The 19,770-nt window shown below is 45.0% G+C and overlaps 2 protein-coding genes across 2 annotated transcripts; one reads left to right on the top strand and one right to left on the bottom strand.

Annotated features, from left to right (window-relative positions):
* The first annotated feature begins 59 nt into the window (after positions 1 to 59).
* ints13 (integrator complex subunit 13) lies at positions 60 to 6,751 on the top strand. Its single transcript, XM_061069988.1, has 17 exons — positions 60 to 460; positions 834 to 1,084; positions 1,183 to 1,257; positions 1,430 to 1,632; positions 1,842 to 1,922; positions 2,086 to 2,176; positions 2,294 to 2,422; positions 3,812 to 3,896; positions 4,088 to 4,180; positions 4,390 to 4,479; positions 4,739 to 4,917; positions 4,999 to 5,163; positions 5,287 to 5,441; positions 5,521 to 5,751; positions 5,860 to 5,990; positions 6,233 to 6,368; positions 6,520 to 6,751. The coding sequence occupies exons 2-17, from the start codon at positions 860 to 862 to the stop codon at positions 6,554 to 6,556; spliced, it is 2,106 nt and encodes a 701-aa protein (XP_060925971.1). The 5' UTR covers positions 60 to 460; positions 834 to 859; the 3' UTR covers positions 6,557 to 6,751.
* Positions 6,752 to 13,734: 6,983 nt separating this feature from the next.
* On the bottom strand, positions 13,735 to 19,770 carry si:dkey-14d8.1 (zinc finger protein 135). Its single transcript, XM_061073755.1, has 7 exons — positions 19,601 to 19,770; positions 18,094 to 18,302; positions 17,507 to 17,596; positions 17,317 to 17,409; positions 16,913 to 17,023; positions 16,363 to 16,486; positions 13,735 to 16,197 (listed from the first exon to the last, which is right to left on the bottom strand). The coding sequence occupies exons 1-7, from the start codon at positions 19,623 to 19,625 to the stop codon at positions 14,513 to 14,515; spliced, it is 2,337 nt and encodes a 778-aa protein (XP_060929738.1). The 5' UTR covers positions 19,626 to 19,770; the 3' UTR covers positions 13,735 to 14,512.

The raw sequence follows: 19,770 nt of genomic DNA, 5'->3' as shown, positions 1-19,770 counted from the left end.
GCGACTGGGGAAGGAAAGTGGCGACGGATCACCTTCGCTCACATTTCCGTTAACAACAAACCTGCTACGATCACCAGTGTATTGTTAGTGAGTTATTCCGAGTACGTCATCATAAGTAGTTAGTTGTTATCTACAAGATAATTGAATAACAAACACTCAGCTCAGCGTCAGCCCGACGACACGATGGGTGAATGTTCGTGTCGCCGGCGATGAACGTGAATCAGCAGACAAATGATTCCGCCCAGTGTTAGCTAGCAGGCTAAAGCTAACAGGCTAAAGCTGTGCGCTGACGTGCTCCTGTAGCGTCTGGAGAAACCAGCGGAAAAAAAACATGCGCCTCGTTTGTTTACCAGACTTTTAGTTTATTCATTAAAACCGAAGATAAACAGGGAAAAACTCTGGTTCGAGTGAATTCAGGTCTTTTCCTGGTCGAGAAGCGTTCGAGTTTTTTCCCCCTCAGGTGAGTTGACATCTTCTGGTCGACGGGATATTGATGTAGATGTGCAGCAAAGTTCGCTGTGCAATGACAGGATAAACATTATCTATTCAATATATCTAATTGTCCTCTTTGCTGCTGCAACAAAGCAAATGTCCTTGTTGACTTTGGGCTAATAGAGGATTATCTTGTGACATTTCATCATATATAGTCATTGTACCAGTAAGTTAAGTTAACTTTTTAAATACTGTGTAAGCTATTTTATTAAGTGACTCTTATTTTGGAAGGGAGTTTAACAGAGGGGGTTCTGAGAGTCACTAAATAAAATAGCTTACATACTGCAAGAAAATTATAAAAACAACAACATTGGTCTGTACTCTCTTCACTGTGCTTACAGGTCGGCTCATACTGCAGATTGCCAAGATGAAGATGTTCTCAGTGGCCCACAAGACGGTCTTCGTGGTGGACCACTGTCCCTACATGGCCGAGTCCAGCCGTCAGCAGGTGGAGTGCGACGTGCTGACAAAGAGTCGGGCCCAGGGCGTGATTCCTCTGGCCCCGGTGTCCAAGTCCCTGTGGACGTGTGCCGTGGAGTGCTCCATGGAGTACGCTCGCATCCTGTATGATGTTTATCCAACGGACAAACTGGTAAGAGTCACTTTTCTAACGTCTTTTTTGTTTTTTTAATCTTAAATGTCATCCGTACCAAAGCCGTGAACAGTTTGTTCCACCTCTTCATTCCACAGATCAATTACATTGTGAGTGATTCAGAGTTTCACATACTGAACACCTGGAGGCAGGAGAATCAGAGCACTCATGAGGTAACCATCCGTCTGTTAAAACTCAAGTAACCATCGTACTATAGTTGTACTTGCGGTGATTTCTGCAGCTCTAGATTTTAGAGAAGTGCAACATTCTTTAAAAAAAAACACCAGTGACTCAATCTTTTCTTCAGAATTTGCTTTGAGTACGTAATGTCTCTCCCTCTGGCAGCTCATGTCAGCTTTGGCAGCTGTTGGGCCACCGAACCCACGCGAGGACCCCGAGTGTTGCAGCATCCTGCACGGGCTGGTGTCTGCCGTGGAGTCGTTGTGCAAGATCACGGAGTTGCAGCACGAGAGGCGCACGTCTCTCATGGACACGGCTGAGAGAGTGGCCAACAGGGGCCGAATTATCTGCTTAACCAACGCTAAAAGGTAAACACTGTCTGTGGTTAACATGCCCAAAATCAACAGAAACAACTAGGGAAGGTTGTATTGTCACTTTTTTGTATTTGTGTGTATATTCGGCCTTATCTAAAGGACATGATTTATCACATTACTTTGTTTTTGTCAAGCAAGCTCATATAATCGATATTCTTGAGGGCTGTTCCAATATATTGCTCTGTTTGTGTTTGATCATACAGCGATACTCACGTGCGCATGCTGGAAGACTGCATCCAGGAGACGATCTTAGAACAGAACAAGCTGGCGGCAGGTTCAGACAGGTCAGTATCAAATAACGTCTCCCCGGTTTCTTTAAATTAATCTGCTTCGAATGAAGCTGGAATAGAAAGAAATTGATTGAAATGTGATATAGATAAAACTCTGATACTAAAGTCAGAGTCATAGCTTTGTTTTCCAATTCTAACTCACAGTTGTGTGTTTCAGACTCATGGCCATTCAGAAGTGTGACCTGGTTTTAATTCACATCCACCCACAGGGTGAAGAGCCGCTGGTGTCTGACCGAATTAAGAAAGAGGTGGGTGCTAACGAGAAGCTCAGATTTTTGAAGAATCACCATCACAATAACCCAGATAATAAATCCCACCAGACCAAATGGATCCATGTCACAGCTGTTATATGTCTCCTGTCCCAGATCTCTCCCCTGCTCACTAGTGAGGTTCACAGTGTTCGTGCTGGGCGGCACCTCGCCACCAAACTCAACATCCTGGTCCAGCAGCACTATGACTTGGCCTCGACCACCATAACAAACATCCCAATGAAGGTAAGGGCCGCCCTGTCCAGTCGTCCGGCTTTGCACATGCCTCATTCTTAAAATTAACTCACACACATTTCAACGTATTTTTTTTTCCGTTTCTCTAGTATAACCTTGTCATGTCCAGGATGCATTTCACCATTCCCACTCTTTACTTGACGATTGCTTTGTTTTTGTTAATTTGCCTCTTCTCTCACCGCTCCACATGTTTTCTTTGTGCTTGCTTAACCTCTTTTGTTTTTTAAGCCTTTCATCTCCCCTAATGACTCATGAAACTTTACGGTCTTATCTTTTAGTTTTATCTCATCTGCACGTTGATATGACTGTGAACCTGCTGCTGGTTTCATGCTGTATTTTCTGTTTTGCTAGCCCACATTAAATGTTTGCGAACAGGTTAGTACTCTTACCACACACACATGCAAGTGAGGAAGGGGCAGAGTTGACACCATGTAGTGTACAGTATGTATTTTGAGCTCTGCCGTGGCAAACGGGTTCAGTTTATTGTGATGTCTTGAGCTGGTGAGGCTCCAGTGAAGGACAGGCAACTCTGGTCTCATGTGGACAATTGGGGTTTCAAATGGGGTTGCTGGAAAAATAGTCTTCTCACATTTCCTTTTAAATTAAATGATGTTTTAAAACAATTCAAATGTTTCTGAGAAATCCATTATTTTTGGTTGTGTTGAGGTAATGCTTTCCACAAAATAATGATTTAAAAAAAAAAAAAGCTGAATATTAATTAAAGTTGTCTTCAAGTCGAATCATCTGAGACCAGCATTGCCTCTTCTGAGTTAAAATACTGTTAGTGTCTGTCAGGTGTTTTCACCTTTTTAAAACTTATCCCAACTCTACCCGGGTCGTTGTTCCCCTCATCAGTTTCCACTCACTCTCCCTTTAGTGTCTTTGTGTGCTCCATTGTGCTGTCTTGACAACTAGTTTTTGAACCCTGACCATTATCTAAATGTTAAAACATGATTCCACCTGTTGTAGTCTTAAAACTACAAGTTATTTCTAAAGCACAGCAAAATTCAAATTAAAAGCCAAATTTGTTTTTTTTTTAGATTAGTAGTTTCCAGGCCCTGTTTGGGCCAAAATGTACAATCTGTCTTTTTGTAAATTGTCAAACAAGTACAGGCTCAATAGAAGCTGTGTATTGTCGGACTTAAAGTGTGTTTACATTAAAAACAAGTCTCTTAGGTAGATAAGAGAAAGCCTGCTTGAGTTATCCAGCAAGTGCACATTTTCCTTTTAATTTGCCCATCATCATTTACCCCTTGGAACATGAAATCAGCAGTGTGTGTGTTTGTGCATTTGTTTGTGTGTGTGTGTGTGTCTGTGGGTGTGTGGGAGTTTACACATCCATGCTGACCTGTATTTGTCGTTGTCTCTGTGGATGGACAGGAAGAGCAGCACGCCAACACATCAGCCAATTACGACGTCGAGCTCCTGCATCACAAAGACGCTCACCTGGAGTTTTTTAAAAGTGGTGGGTATTGTTGAAATAGGAAATATGAGCAAAGCAGGTATCGCCATTTTCATACGCAAAGGACGTTGCTCTATGAATTGAGAAACAAGTCTGCGGCTTCTGTGCAACATCTTGTGTTTTTATACATGTTTGAAAGTCATTGTTTATAAATCAGGATTTAACAGTTCACATTTTGTCTTTTCACCGTGCAGGAGACTTGCACATGGCTGGAAGCAGCACTCGAGAAAATGGACTCAAAGAGACAGTGACTCTGAAATGGTGCACTCCAAGAACCAACAGCATAGGTGGGCATGGCCAGCTTAATTTCCCTTTGCTAGCAATTATTGAGCTTTATGAAAATGTTTGAAATGTATATTACTCTTGACATTTTTAAATAATCATGCTAGCTTTTATAAGTTGAATATTTATCCTGAAATTTTATGATTTTTGCATATATATGATCCACGGTGATTTAGTTGTTTGAACTTGTTCCTTTTTTTGTTTTTTACCTCAGAACTACATTACTGCACTGGAGCATATCGCATTTCCCCCACAGACGTGAACAGTCGGCCATCGTCATGTTTGACAAATTTTCTTCTGAACGGTAAAAAAGATAACCGCTTTAAGCTGTATTTGGTCATTCTATGTCTTCTAGACTACTAGTAGCTGTTTATTGGAGCAGGGTGTCTTGCAGTGCTCCGGAGATGCTGACTGACATAAACAAAAGTTACCCTCAAGTCAATGATCAAGATTTACCTGTATAGGTCAATTGTTTTATCATCTTCCCTGTAACCACCAACGTTTCCTCTATCTCAACTGATCTTGTCACTAATTGTTCTGCGACAACTTCTTACCAACCGCAGGTCGATCGGTGCTTCTGGAGCAGCCCAGGAAGTCGGGGTCAAAGGTCATCAGCCACATGCTCAGCAGCCACGGCGGCGAGATTTTTCTGCACGTGCTCAACAGCAACCGCTCCACCCTGGAGGACCCGCCCTCCATCAGTGAGGGCTGTGGAGGTCGAGTGACCGACTACAGGATCACAGTGAGTTCAGCTCTAATCACACCGTGAAGATAAAACCAGTACCAAACGGTTCTGATTGTTTCTTTATCTTGTCTCACTCAGGACTTTGGAGAATTCATGAGGGAGAACCGACTGACTCCAGTGTCAGAGGCTTCCCACAATCCTTCGGGCAAGCTGCCAGCCGAGAGGGCTAAGGCGCAGCTGGAGCGGTACACTCGGTACTGGCCAATGATCATCTCCCAGACCACCATCTTTAACATGCAGGCCGTAAGTAGCATGTGAAAATATTTTGTGGCTTGTCATAAATATAATCTGCCCAGTTTTCCTCTGAGAATTTTCCATTTTGGTCCACCAGCTCAGTCTGTGTGTCTTTCTGCATTTCTCCACTAGGTGGTGCCTCTGGCCAACCTGATAGTGAAGGAGACTCTGACTGAGGAGGACGTTCTGACCTGTCAGAAGACGGTTTACAACCTAGTCGACATGGAGAGGAAGAATGATCCGCTTCCTATTTCCACTGTGGGATCCAGAGGCAAAGGCCCCAAGAGGTATTTATTTAAATAAAATATAACCCTCCATGATTTGGTTATAAGCGAAATGAGCAACAATGTCCAACATCCTTTCCAGAGATGAACAGTACCGTATAATGTGGAACGAGCTGGAAACTCTGGTGAAGACTCACGCCGGAGCCACCGACAAACACCAGCGGGTTCTGGACTGCATCATCGCCTGCCGCAGCAAACCGCCCGAGGAGGAGGAGAGGAAGAAGAGGGGGAGGAAGAGGGAGGACAGGGAAGACAGGACGGAGAAAAATGGCAGCAAGGAACCGGAGGACAAAAGCTGGCAGGACTCAGAGAGGTAATAAACAATCGACTACATATACATGGAAATATAAAAACAAAGTTGACAGGAAGAAGAACAGTTGTTGAATTTGAGGCTTTCTAATATTTGTTTTGTACTTTTAAGGCTAAAGAGTTCGGTGGAAAAAGAGGAGCCGGAGACCGAGGTGATCAAGGATTCCCCCGACTCGCCAGAGCCGCTCAACAAGAAACCACGGCTGATGACAGAAGAGGTTCAACCTCCGGAGCGAGCAAAAGGTATCAAAGCTCATCAGACTCTCACGCTTCAACACAGTCATCACCCTTAAAGCATCCTGCACATTAGATCAGTCCAGATCTTCTTAGACAGAGAAAAATCAATTACATCATATTAGCATATATATATCTAATAGCTGCGGACATTACAGGTTTTACTGACGATAGTATCACGTTGTAATCACCCATTGCGACGCCACTGAGTCCCCACTTCAAGTTTCTGATCTGTTCTTGTGTCTCTGCAGGTCCGGTCTCGCTCCTCACCATGTGGACCAATCGTATCACCACAGCTAATTCCAGGAAGCACCAAGAGTTTGTCGGACGAGTGAGCTCCGTCAACAACAAGTTCGAGCTGTACCAGCAACTGAAGGATGAGAACGGGTGTGTTACTGGGAGATGTCAATCATTCGTCACTTTGTGTGTAGCATTCAGTGTCTGAATGTGTAACAAGTACAATGTGTCCCAATGTTTTTACAACTTAAACATGATTTTACTATAAATGTCTCGGACTTGACATTTTCCTTCTTTGCAGGATGGATGTTCATGAAAACGGCAAAGCCACCAGATGATGTCGCCGTGGAAACCCCACGCTTCAAACCTTAGCCGGGATGAGATTGTGGACAAGTATTTTTCAGACTTTAAACCCCCCCATCGAAATAAAACAGACGGTGGACTCTAACAAGGAATTTATAATTTTTTTACCCATGGTTTTGTAGATATGTTCACATATTGTGTAACAATAAAAGCTGTCAGTAGAAAACTTTGCTGTTGGCGTTTCCATGAATTTGATTGAATGTGGACGTGATTCACTGGAACCAGGGTAAAAACTTTCCACGGTTACAGAGAAATACATTTTTGATCAAGCCTCTCTGAACTCAGGTTGACTGATCTGTCTGCTTGTATTTTTTTTTCCCCACAAATATATTTTTTTCTATATAACACATTCTTAGCATATCTATTCCTCTTAGCTTTGGTACAGGTGCAATGGGAATTAAATGCCTCGCTCAATAGCAACAAGGACTGCGTATAATAATAAACTTCATTTATAAAGCACTTTTCAAAACACAGTTACAAGGCGCTTTCAACTTAAACAGGAAGCATTGAAGGCAAATAATAGGAAACAATTCAAATCTATTTGACTTCGCAGTTACTTGATACAATAGATGAAGAACTCACTGGCTGGACTGAGCTTTGTGTTCTCTCAGGGGAGTAATAACACACACACACACCAATGAGGAGTTGTGCACTGACGTCTGGGTTGAAAAGAATTGTGAATCAATCTTTAAAGTCGTCTGCTCTTTCTCACTGGTTGAACAAGTTGTCACAAAGTCAAAATCATCCTCCGTTGAGTTCCCAAGTGGATTTTTCTAATTGTTGGGGTACAAGCACATGAGGCTTTACCACAGATTGGACACAAAACGGGAATGAAGGCTCCAGACTGTCAGTGTCAGATAAGTGGGGGGGTGTAGTGTATGACTCTGGAGCAGCAGAGGGAGCAGTTGGATCAAAATGGCGTCTGGGACATGGAGGGCAGAACTGGAAATGTCCATCTGGGTCCTGATGTAACTGTTGTGAGGACTGTTGTCGTTGAATACAAGCTTGTTGTCACCACAGGGGTTGAGAATATGTGGGATGGAATATCAATATGCAAGAGTTTGTGTCATTGATTGGATGAATAGAACACTTGTGTTGTTCTTCAACCAACTGGCCTTCTGATGGGAGATTATTTGGGAGATTAGTTCGAGTCGACGATGTAATTTAAGCAGGTAGTAGTGACGTCAGTAAAATGCCTGAAATGAATGTCTGAGTTTGTCCATCCAAAGATCTGGAGGATGTCTGCAACGTGTGATCCAAGATGGCAACGCTTTGACAAACTCTAAGAACTGGATTCATGGTATCAGGCGTCTCCAGTTGTTCACTGAAGAAGCTCAGAGGGTGAAGCTGCTGGGGGCTCGAACACACGGACGTCCCGAGAGAAGACTCCACTTCAGTTTGTCCAGACCGTGTCAGCTGACCCGTACATGTGGTCAATGACTCCCCCCCCCCCGAGTTGTTACACTCTGCTGAGACACTGCGTCTTGACTCATGCCAGATGAAACAGGGGACAGATGTTGAATTGTCTCACCCTGCTGAGGTATTGATAATTGCTCTGCTGTTAAATAGGAGGGCCGGTGACACATCTGGAAACAGCAGAGTGGTCTGTGTGTTGTTTGAACGCGGCGCTGACTGTGTTGGCGCCAATCTGGAGGTTGGCAGCAGGACATCGGTTTGTTTCTCTGTTCGAGGTGGATGAGAAACAGACGGGAGGGGTTTGGAGCGTTGGTTCCACTGGGTTGTGAACAGTTAAAATACACTGCTCAAAAAAATTAAAGGAACACTTTGAAAACACATCAGATCTCATTGTGAAAAAAAATTATGTTGGATATTTATACTGATATGGACAGTTTAATGTCTTAATTAATTTCTTAAATAAAAGTTTTCAGCCTACAGAGGGCTCAATTTTATAGACACCCCGAAAATCATAGTGAAAAAGTGATGTGGCAGGCTTGTCCATTTTGCCAAAGTTCAATTTCTGCAACTCAAAATGCTTCTCAATATCTTGTGTGGCCCCCACGTGCTTGTATGCATGCTTGACAACGTCGCAGCATGCTCCTAATGAGACAACGGATGGTGTCTTGTGGGATGTCCTCCCAGATCTGTCTAAGGGCATCAGTGAGCTCCTGTAGAGTCTGAGGAGCAACCTGGCGGCGTCTGATGGACCCAAACATAATGTCCCAGAGGTGTTCTATCGGGTTTAGGTCAGGTGAAGTGAGGGCCATTCAATTGCATCAATTTCTTCATCCTCCAGGTACTGCCTGCATACCCTTGCCACATGAGGCCGGGCATTATCGTGCATCAGGAGGAACCCAGGACCTACTGCACCAGCGTAGGGTCAGACCATGGGTTCAAGGATTTCATCCCGATACCTAATGGCAGTAAGACTGCCGTTCTCTAGCCTGTAGAGGTCTGTGCGTCCCTCCATGGATATGCCTCTCCAGACCATCACTGACCCACCACCAAACCGGTCATGCTGAGCGATGTTGCAGGCAGCATAGCGTTCTCCTTGGCTTCTCCAGACCCTTTCACGTCTATCACAGGTGCTCAGGGTGAACCTGCTCTCATCTGTTAAAAGCACAGGGCGCCAGTGGCGGACATGCCAATTCTGGTGTTCTATAGCAAATGCCAATCGAGCTCCACGGTGCTGGGCAGTGAGCACAGGGCTCACTACAGGACGTCGCGCCCTGAGGCCACCCTCATGAAGTCTGTTTCTGACTGTTTGGGCAGAGACATTCACACCAGTGGCCTGCTGGAGGTCATCCTGTAGGGCTCGGGCAGTGCTCAACCTGTTCCTCCTTGCACAAAGCAGCAGATATCGGTCCTGCTGATGGGTTGAGGACCTTCTACGGCCCTGTCCAGCTCTCCTAGAGTAACTGCCTGTCTCCTGGAATCTCCTCCATGTTCTGGAGATTATGCTGGGAGACACATCAAATCTCCTTGCAACGGCACGCATGGATGTGCCATCCTGGAGGAGTTGGGCAATCTGTGCAACTTCTGCAGGGTTAAGAAATCGCCTGATGCTCCCAGTAGAGATAATGACTCTAGCTAAAGCCAACTCTAATGGAAAACCAGTCAAAGTGATCAAGAGGGAGAAACTTGAAATGGCCTCCACATGCAAAACCACTCCTATTTTGGGGGTCGTCTCATTGTTGCCCCTCTAGTGCACCTGTTGTTAATTCCATCCACACCAATGCAGCTGAAACTGATTAACAACCCCCTCTGCTACTTAACTGACCAGAAAAAAAAAGTGCAATTGAATTCATGCCATACCCTGATAAAAAAGTGTTCCTTTAATTTTTTTGAGCAGTGTATTATTTTTCATTCATGTGCTTATATTAAATAGACTCATCGTATGTTCTGTATGCGTGGCCTTCAACAGAACATGCACTTGTGGTCATTTGTTTTCCACGTCATCCATGCTTCTCATATTTCCAGCTGTACATTAGCCCATATGTTCCTCCGTTCATGCATCCGCTCCCTTCAGCCGTGGGCTCCCTCTCAGACAAGTCATTCCAACACATGACCCCCCCGGTGACTAAGCAGCCAGAACAATCCCACACAGTCATATGGTGAACAGCAGCAGACTTGCCCTGTGAGCTCACTGTGGGCCGCCTCTCTGAGTCAGTGCGGTGGGCTCTGTGATATTCACTCTGGGGGGGGGGCTCCTTCAGATGAGGTCGCGGGGTCAGACGAGTGGCTCGCTGTACCCTGTCGGCGGCCTCATGCGTCAGAGCTGGGGTGACACTGGAAGAGGCTGGGGTCAGCGGCAGTGAAGTAAACACTGTGCAGCGGGGATGATGGAACCAGCGCTGAGAGAGTGGTGTCAGCGGAAAGTTCCCCAACTAAATGTTCCGACTGTTGAGGCAGAGAGAAACGTCTGCGGTCCGCAAATACTCAGAGATACTTAATGACGGATCGAATGTGAGTTCTGGCTGCTCAGTGTAGCCGGTCGCTTCTACGAGAGGTTTTGTTTTTGAGGCATTTTGCTGTGTGTTAACCCCCAGAATTGTGTGTGTGTGTGAAGTTGTCAGACTAATTCTGCCAGGAAATACATCTTGCACCCTCACAGTCCAACCATCCTTGTTGTAGGGATTTTAAAAAGTCTTCCAAGAGAGAAGAGAGGTTGAGGGCACCTGTATATTTTGCACAGGATTTATCTTTGAAAAATGAGGCGGCATCTGTGAATGGATATCAGATCGGGTTGTTACTCGGGTTAAAAGATTGTAATGAGTCTGTCTTAAACGGGCTGAGAGCAAGTGAGGCTGAAACGGACACAAACATTCCATGACCCCGATCCAGATAGATGTGTTAGAAGCCGAGAGGTTGGAAAAAGAACAGCCTTTATTCTCAGAAGAAAACAGTGAAGCATAAGCATTCATTGTGTTTAATCCAGGATTTATTTACGAGGGTCAAGCTCTGACACTAGGGGATCACTACATGTGTTTAACAATCCTTTAATGATACTTAAGGTGAATTTTGGGCCTTGGTTGACGTATGAGCTCTACTGGGTGCCCTTTATTCCCAGTTTCATTAAAATCAGCTCATTGCGCCACTGTACAATAAAGAAATGTCATTATAATAATATTACTTATTACTTTTAAATATAAGTGCTTTCAATTGTAGTTGTCAACAGAGGCAGGAAAGACAAATTAGAAAGTTTTATGCATCATGTGAGTCAATAAAAAGCTAAAAAACGGAATGATTAAACTAAAAGAAATGTGTCTCATAAGTGAGACTATAACAGAATGAAGCCGTGTGTGGAGCAGATAAACTGCAATAATGATAAAGTGTTGAATTGGAACATTGATCTTCTCACATCTGTGGAAATTGCACTGAGGATTATATGGAGAAATATAAGGAGGCAGAGAGAAAAGAATAAAGAAAAATATCAAAGCACTGCGGTCAAGTGCACATGAAGGCTAAACAACGTGGGGCCCACCCAGAGTGAGAGAGGGAGGAGGTGGCGGCCCCAGGCCAGTGAGGTGGAGACGTACAGAGGACGTCCTCAGAGCTCTCAGAGGGTTAAAAGAGGAATGCTGCCTAATTTTGACTTTGAAGATTTTACCTTTGAACTCAGGACCTTCTGTCTCTGAAGGGGATCAACGGAGGAGCTTGTCCCACAACGTAACGACAACCGGGCATCAGCTCAGCGTCTGCCCCACGCAGATGAAACTGTAGGACGAATGTGGACAAAAAGAAAGAGAAAAGGTCTTGAATCAGTGACCGTTCAAGTTTATTCAGATAATTCCGGCCATTTGTGAAAGTTACAGTGGAAGCGAATTGTATTTCTCCAGCTCCGTGTGCACAAACAACTAACAGACAGTACGTAACAAGATGCAGACCTACCTGTAGACGTCCTGAGGGAGCTCCAGATGAGGCTGGATATTCGGCCATGCTCTCTCAAGCTGAAACTGGCAATTAAGCCTTTTCTTTGTATCAATTTTAGCAGGTTTTGATCTAAAATAATAAGACTTCTGGATATGAATACAATGCACCTTACATACATGTAATAACAAGGGAAAAATGGAAGCAATGTAATCAAACCTTCTTCCACTTGCTCTGAGTCTCAGGAGCTCACCAAGCTGCTCCACCTTTAAATAATGATCTACGTTACAGGTGTGGAGCAGGCACACACACACAGACACACACACAGACACACACACACAGACACACACACACACACACACACAGACACACACACACAGACACACACACACACACACACACACACACAGACACACACACAGACACACACACACAGACACACACACACACACACACACACACACACACACACACACACACAGACACACACACACAGACACACACACACACACACACACACACACACACACACACACACACACACACAGTGGCAGCCTGCAGAAAAAGGCAAATGTTCCAAACATGTAAATGTTTTTTGGCAAATTGTTCCCAACCCAGGGGGGACACTCCGCCTCAAAATTGTAAACACAATAATTCAACCTTTTGGTTTGTGACCCTTTTCAACTTTCCTAAATCATTCCTTCATTTTGATGTGTGCGCACTTTTAGAGCGAGGTTTATTTGTTGTTTCACGGTCCTGCCTTGAGTAAAATGTCCTCCGTTTGTGCTTATTTATCTTTGTTCTGATGATTGTGAAAGACTTGAGTTGTGCTTCAGGGACGGAAGTTCTGTTGTAGGAGATTTTATTTGTGAGGTTCTGAATTTGTTTGAGGAAATGGAATGAAATGTTGATGACTAGTGCAAGTGTGCAACTGCAAAAACAGAAACAAGCAATCAATCAATCAAACTCTTGTGATTTGCTTATTTTATCCTCCTTCCTATTATTACTTACTATTAGACACATGGTTCTAAAATGCTCTGTATTACACTTTATTTAATTTACAATACACTTTATATTTTCACTTATATTTTGAGACCTACAAGTCTTTTGAATTATAACTTGGAGCAAGCTGGCACAAGACTTTCCGTGGGGATCCATAAAATCTCCTCTCATCTTGATATATCACATTCACAGAGGAACTTTATTCTAGCTCCCTGGGATCAATATGAATCGACCATGGGAGGTAAACTCAATTGAGTTGAAATCTGTAACGACTTCCATGTGCAGGAGATCTGAAAGGCTCCAAAGGTTCAAACAGATCATCAGTGAGATAACTGGCAGGTCACAGAGACCATTGCCATGAAGACCTTCATATATAATATTATAGGATAACAGGTGATAACACATAATTCACCAAAGACGTTACACTAATGGGGTTTGCACACTTACTGTGGGGTAACCAAGGAAACGAGTGCACTGGGGGTGGTTAAAAGTGGATGTTTGTGTGGCACCCGGATGTCGCTGTTTTTATTTGTTTGTGAAAATAAACGCTGGCCGCGAGGCACACACAAGCTAGAAGATCTCAGGATTACATGATTCCCTCGGCTCCTATAATATATGTTTATTAATGTCATATTGACAAGTTCATTTTTTTTTTATAGTTTTAAATTTAAATTCAGGAGTTTTTGGTACTTTTACCCAACTGAACATAAGCCCATGTTATTCCCAGTTTAGGGCTCGTGATGGACGCTTTGGTCCAGAGTTTCACAATTTAACAAACCAGTAAGACGATGCCTTTTTACAAAGAGTATTTATTTTTCTGTAAAACATCAAAAACAAAAGATGCTGATACAAGAAGGCTGCTCACAATAGCTTAAGTAAAGGAAAGATGAAGCTTCACGGCACACTTTACACAACTTTAGATGATTCTCGTGCTCAACTCTTGTCTTAATTCAACACAACTGCTTATATACCGCTGGATAAAAAGATGCTTACAAACACAAATCAGCCTATTTTCAGTACAAGTTCAACACAAAAGCAGAAGCAGTTGTAACGATTACATTTCAGGGTTAAATATAAAAGTACGTGGCTTTGAGGCACAAGGATACTGTAACAAAGTTGAATGTTTCCCAGTGACCACATTTCCTTACACAGCAGACAAATGATCGACAGTGACGTGCATTGAATTCCTTGAATTACCAATTTTTTTTTTTAAATGCTCACGGTAGCCTCTAGAAAAGTGATGCTTGAAAAAAAACTAAACTTTTCTTTTTCTGTCATCATAATAAACAACAATTCTCTAAAATAGATCAGAAAACGATCAAAAAACTCTATTTCTACCTTATTGTTCTGTAAATGTGTCAATTTGAGTATCTCATTATGTGAAGATTTGCTCTGTTATACATTAAAACACTGGAGATAATTAGTACAGACTGAGGGTTGATTTTAAATTCCATGATAAAAAAAGATATCATCAAATCAGTCCAAATGTGTTTCCATGGTGACGTCTCAGATCACCACCACAATGACAATCACGTGGTTTAGATTAACTTGCCCAGTAGCCGTCTGGACATTTTCGCCTCGCCACTGATCAGAGCCGCTGTTTAATAATCATCACTGCCCTCGTCCTCCTCGTCGTACTTCCTCTTCACGGAGTGCTTCTTGTGCTTCGCCCTGTGCCTCCGCTTGCCGGCGAAGTCGGGGTTGGCCTCCCTCGTGTGCAGCTGCTCGTGCTTCTTCAGCAGGCCGGGTACGGAGAACCCCTTCCCACACGTCTCACACGTCCAGGGCTTCTTGCACGTGTGAGTCCTCTTGTGGACGTTCAGATGGGACGCCAGCTTGTAGGTTTTCCCGCACACGTCGCAGCTGAAGGGTCGCTCGTTGCTGTGCAGGCGGATGTGAACCTTCAGATTCCCCACCTGAGTGAAGCTCTTGTCGCAGATGGAGCACCGGTAGGGCCTCTCTCTGGTGTGGATCCTCATGTGCACCCGCAGGCAGTACTTGCTGGAGAACTTCTTTTGGCAGATCGGGCACGGGATCTTGGCTTTGGGCACGTGGTCCTGCTGGTGGCGCTTCAGGTCGGACAGATAGACGAAGGTCTTGCCGCACTGGGAGCAGAGATACTGGCGGTCGCCGATGTGGTAGCCCATGTGCCTCTTCAGCAAGCTGGGCACCAGGAATCTCTTGCCGCAGCGCTCGCACATGTGCGGGCGATCTCGGGTGTGCCAGCGCTCGTGGTTCGTGAGCTTGAAGGCTGTGGGGAAGTTCTTGTTGCAGTGCTTGCAGGGGAACGTCACCTGGCTGGTGTGGCACTCCATGTGTCTTTTGAAGTAGGTGGACTGCGTGAAGCCCTTGTTGCAGATGTTGCAGTAGAAGGGCTTTTGGCCGTTGTGGGCGAGGATGTGCTTGGTCAGGCTCTGCAGCTTCGTGTAACACTTGCCGCACTGGCCGCAGGCGTAGGGCCGCGCCGTGCTGTGGGTCTTCAGGTGGTTGTTGAGGAACGCCTGTGTGCGGAAGCTTTTGTGGCACGCCGTGCACATGAAGGGCTTCTCCCCGGTGTGAATGCGCTCGTGGTCCATTAGCTTGGACTGATAAGGGAAGCTCTTATCACACACGGCGCAGGTAAATCTGTCAGAGGACGGCCTGATTTGCTTTTTCCTCGGCCGTATGCCATATCCTCCACCCAGACTCGCTGGAGGAAGCGGAGGCAACGCTGGAAGCGAGAGCGAATTGGTGGCGATCTGCGACACCCACTGATGCAGCGTGACTCTCTGAGTCTGGGGCTTCTGACCATCTTTCGCTGCTGCCATGCCTGTGTTCTGTACGGCGGAGGGGGTTTTCATCGGAACTACCTTGAAAGGGATCGTTTTCAACGGCAACTGTTGTGGCTCTGGTTGCTCTGATGTTGCTGTTGCTCCGTCTTCTGCTGTGCTCTGTTTGGCCATGGGAGACTCTTCCTGTGTAGAAATCTTCTCCTGCGCCAGATTCTCCCTCGGAGCTGCTTTTGTGACACTTTCCTTCACAGCGCTGCCCCTCGTGGTTATCTCACTGCGTTGCCCTCTTAGCTGGGGTCTAGCAGCGGGGGTCCCTGGGCTGTCCGGCTCCTCTGACATCACTCCCAGGTCTTCGGTGTCACTGAGGGAGGCTGGGCTTGTGTCCATGAGGATGACCTGTAATGGTTGCGGTGATTCTGCTGGTGGAGGTGGTGGTGGTGGCGGTGGCTCCACTGGTTTGGGCCGAAAGGCGAGTGAAGAGAGCACGCAGTCGCCCACTGATGAAGAGATGGTAGCTGCACAAAAATAAAACATCTTTTAGAATATCTTTTTAAATGTTTAACGGTTCAAATACACATTTCGTCTACCTTGTGGTAAGACTCTTGGTATAAGGTCAGAAATATGTCACGTCTTGTTTCCTGTATTTCATCACATCTGAAAACAAACCACCTAAAGTTTACCTTTAACACTGAGGAGTCCTCTGGCCTGCTGGTGTAGGAGGAGCGTCTTCAGGTCCTTGGTGTCGGGGATGATGCCTCCACACGCCTCCAGGACGCTGGGATCGGACGAGATCATGGCACCGAGCTGAGGTCGAGAGGCAAGAACAGAAGCTTAGGTTCGATCACACGATTCTGTTTCCACTGTCTGACATCAAGTATCTTTGTTTAAAATGAATGAACATTGGGTCTTTTCAGTTATTTTATGCTAACTTATGTCCAACATATAAGAATGAAATCCTGAATCCAGCTTCTGAAAAGATGTCAAATATTAAATATATTTAGCCTCCATCAACTTGGTTAAGAAGTTTGATGCTGCATTCCAGCAAAGTTAAGAAATGTAAAGCAAAGTCTGCAAGTCATTTATAATGATTATTCATAGACCTTTAATCCAGATACTGTAAAGCTTGTTAAATAAAAGGGATTAAAGTGAGAGTGTTCCTGTCTGTAGGAAGTAACTTTAACAGCCTCAGAGTAACTATTGTTAAAATCCAGTGACAGTATTTGTGCGTACCTGTGTCAGATTGGGAACAGGAAGGAGCTGCTCCAGCTTGCACACCAGGCCTGCGGTCAGAGCCTGCAGCGCCGTGTCAAACTTTGTGCCGTACTGAACAGGAAACACTTCCTGCAGAGAGGGAACAAAGTGTCAGACACGATTGTGAGGTTGAAATCATGAACGCTGAACACGCAGTACAAAAGGAGAAATAAATCCATGTAATTTGTCGTTATCCACATGCAGAGTGTTTTAATGCAGCTGAACTCTTGGTGCGTCTGTCGTTTATTTACATGTTTTTCTACTTCCCTTTGACAGACAATGGAACAAGTGTGATATCTGAGCAGATGCATGCTGGTAGTTTAAGTTCAGCCACACAGCTTCTGTCACCACATCGAAAGGAGCTGATGACTGGATGTGGGTACCTGAAAGAAGCGCTTCCTTTCAGCAGGGCTTTTCAGCAGACTCTGGACCAGCACCAAGAAGTTGGTTTGACATTTCTCCACTTCTGTCTCCTTCTGCAACACAGTTCAGATTGGATTCTAGTTTCAATCCGTCATAAAGCCGGTACAACTGTTCATGTATCTCTTGAACACATGGTTTTTCAAGTCTTACCCCCGAAGAAGAGACCTTCAACTTGTTGATAAGAATTTGAATGGCCCGGGTATCCGGTGGACCCTCTTTGTGAAGCAAGTCCAAAATGATCTGCAGCCCAAGAAAATAAAACTGATTATCATGAGAAAACAAACCTTTTAAAAAACAAACAGTGTAACAGCTCAAACATACAGATCACACAGCGTTGTTTTTAGGTTCGTCAAATTAATAAATTCCTCTTAATCCCCAAAAAAACAATCAATTTAAGAGAGATGGGGTAGGAGACAATTTCAAAGACTCTGGTAAGTTGTTTGTAATACCAAACACATGGAGTTCATTATCTTCAGTGAGGTGTCAATATCATTAAGAGACAAATCAGGAATGTGATTTTAGAAGCCTGGAGGGCGCGGACCATCAAAGGCTGAGGGTGATGGGGGGGGGGTATGGGGCTTAAGTAAACTGTCTGGGGAATGGAGCGCCAGGACCAGGCGGCAGCCAGACTATACGACTCTTCCTGCACAAATTACTGATCCCTGGTTTTGATCTCCACCCATCCACGGGCACTGTGTCGTTTACGTGCACATAAAACACATCGTATTGTCGCTCACCCGCGCTCTCAAGCCCAGGATGAGCTGGGCGGTCTGCTTGAAGCCCATCAGCTCGGGAACCGTCTGCGTCACCATGGTCACAAACTCCTCCACCTTGCCGTACTGCTTGACGTTCCGCTGCCGGATCACCTGCCACAGGTACGAGTAGGTCAGCTGCAGGGGGGAGGCCATCAGGCGGAGGGAGGTGAGGGGGAGGGCGCCTCCAGCCCCTGGAGAGGCAAAAACATTCATTCATTTAGAAGTTGGCAAAACCCTTTTCCTAACCAACTGATACAGTCCTTACAAATTACCCTTTTGAACTGGGTCATGTTCATATTTAGAGTATTGAGGCCTTTTATATTGTGATTCCCTCTTTTTTATACCTCTTTTATATATCTTAGAATAACTCAGACTTTGAGTGTATGCTCCTGGTCTTCCTAGTCTACTTGCATGAACTGATGCATATTCAATGATTTCCTGTCATTTTCTGCCACTTTTCAAGCCCCTGGAGGATTTGTAGACAATTCTCCTTCACACTCCCTAAGAAATTAAATGTGGAAAGATATAAAACAAAAGTAAAAACAAACTGTCTGAGTCTTTTAAATCAAGGACCCCTGAGCTGACAAATATTAAACCAGGCAAGATTTTTGTTTCTAGATGTTTCATTACAGGACATGTATGAGAATCAGGACCTTTATAGAACACCTATAGGTTCCATTGGTGTCTTACTTTAAATTATAGTGAATAGGATTCAATCCCCTTTTTGCCGGGGGCACCCTGGACCCCTCAAATGGCACTTTAACTGACCTTTAACAGTAAAATAGCGATCTGTATAATAACAAATCAGGACGTCTTCTTAAATATATAATAGATATTTTATAGATTTACTGATCTCTTGTTAAATCAGCATCACTTGTATTGTTTTACACACTGTACTTTATATTGACAGTACGTGTGTTTACAGTCCACACAGACAGTAACTCTTCCCTCTATCAGCGGTGGGATGTTGATCTGTGTTCAATGCAAACTCCCATCAGCAGCTGTGGTTGTGCAGGTGGAACAACGGGCTGCTGTAGGGGGCGCTGCTGCGCTACACGTCGCGGTTCGATCCCCTGCAAAGCGTTTGAAAGTGTGCACGTTGAGTGTGCGCGTCCAGTCGTGTAGAGAATGAGCGCCAATCTGCAGCCGGGCTCGAGTGAAACTCTCAAACACCCGCTCGACCACAGTGCCCGGCTGCATGTGGAGTCAGAGAAGCTCCTGGTACACGGTGCAGCCGCGGCTCGGTGCAACCGGAAGCAGCAGGATTTTGGTTGAAATCAAAGCTAAAGCTAGCTCGCTACCTACCACACACACTTAGCCAGGGTATACCCGCAAATACTCGGTTGTATTCCCGCAGATCCGCGGCTGAGAGCCCGCGGAGGCGTCTCATTCACTGATGATCGCACATGTTGCATCTTGTTTTCTCCTCCACTCTCCCGGAGGCGGCCGCTAGCCTGCTAGCTGTTAGCCTGTTAGCTTAGCAACTTACCTGCTGTATCCGAGCGTTTCTCCATCGCGTCAACAGGAAGTGGCGCTAACACATGCCAACCAGCCCGCGGCACCGGGCTCGTTCACCGGGAAGTCGCTTACACCGAATTATCACGTTAAAAAGGATTTAACCGTCTTTCTTCGCTACGTCAAGCCAGGAAGAATAATGGC

This window comes from Limanda limanda, chromosome 1, assembly GCF_963576545.1.
Source record: "Limanda limanda chromosome 1, fLimLim1.1, whole genome shotgun sequence".
In the NCBI taxonomy this organism is placed as follows: domain Eukaryota; kingdom Metazoa; phylum Chordata; class Actinopteri; order Pleuronectiformes; family Pleuronectidae; genus Limanda; species Limanda limanda.
This window is presented reverse-complemented; position numbering and strand designations above follow the sequence as displayed.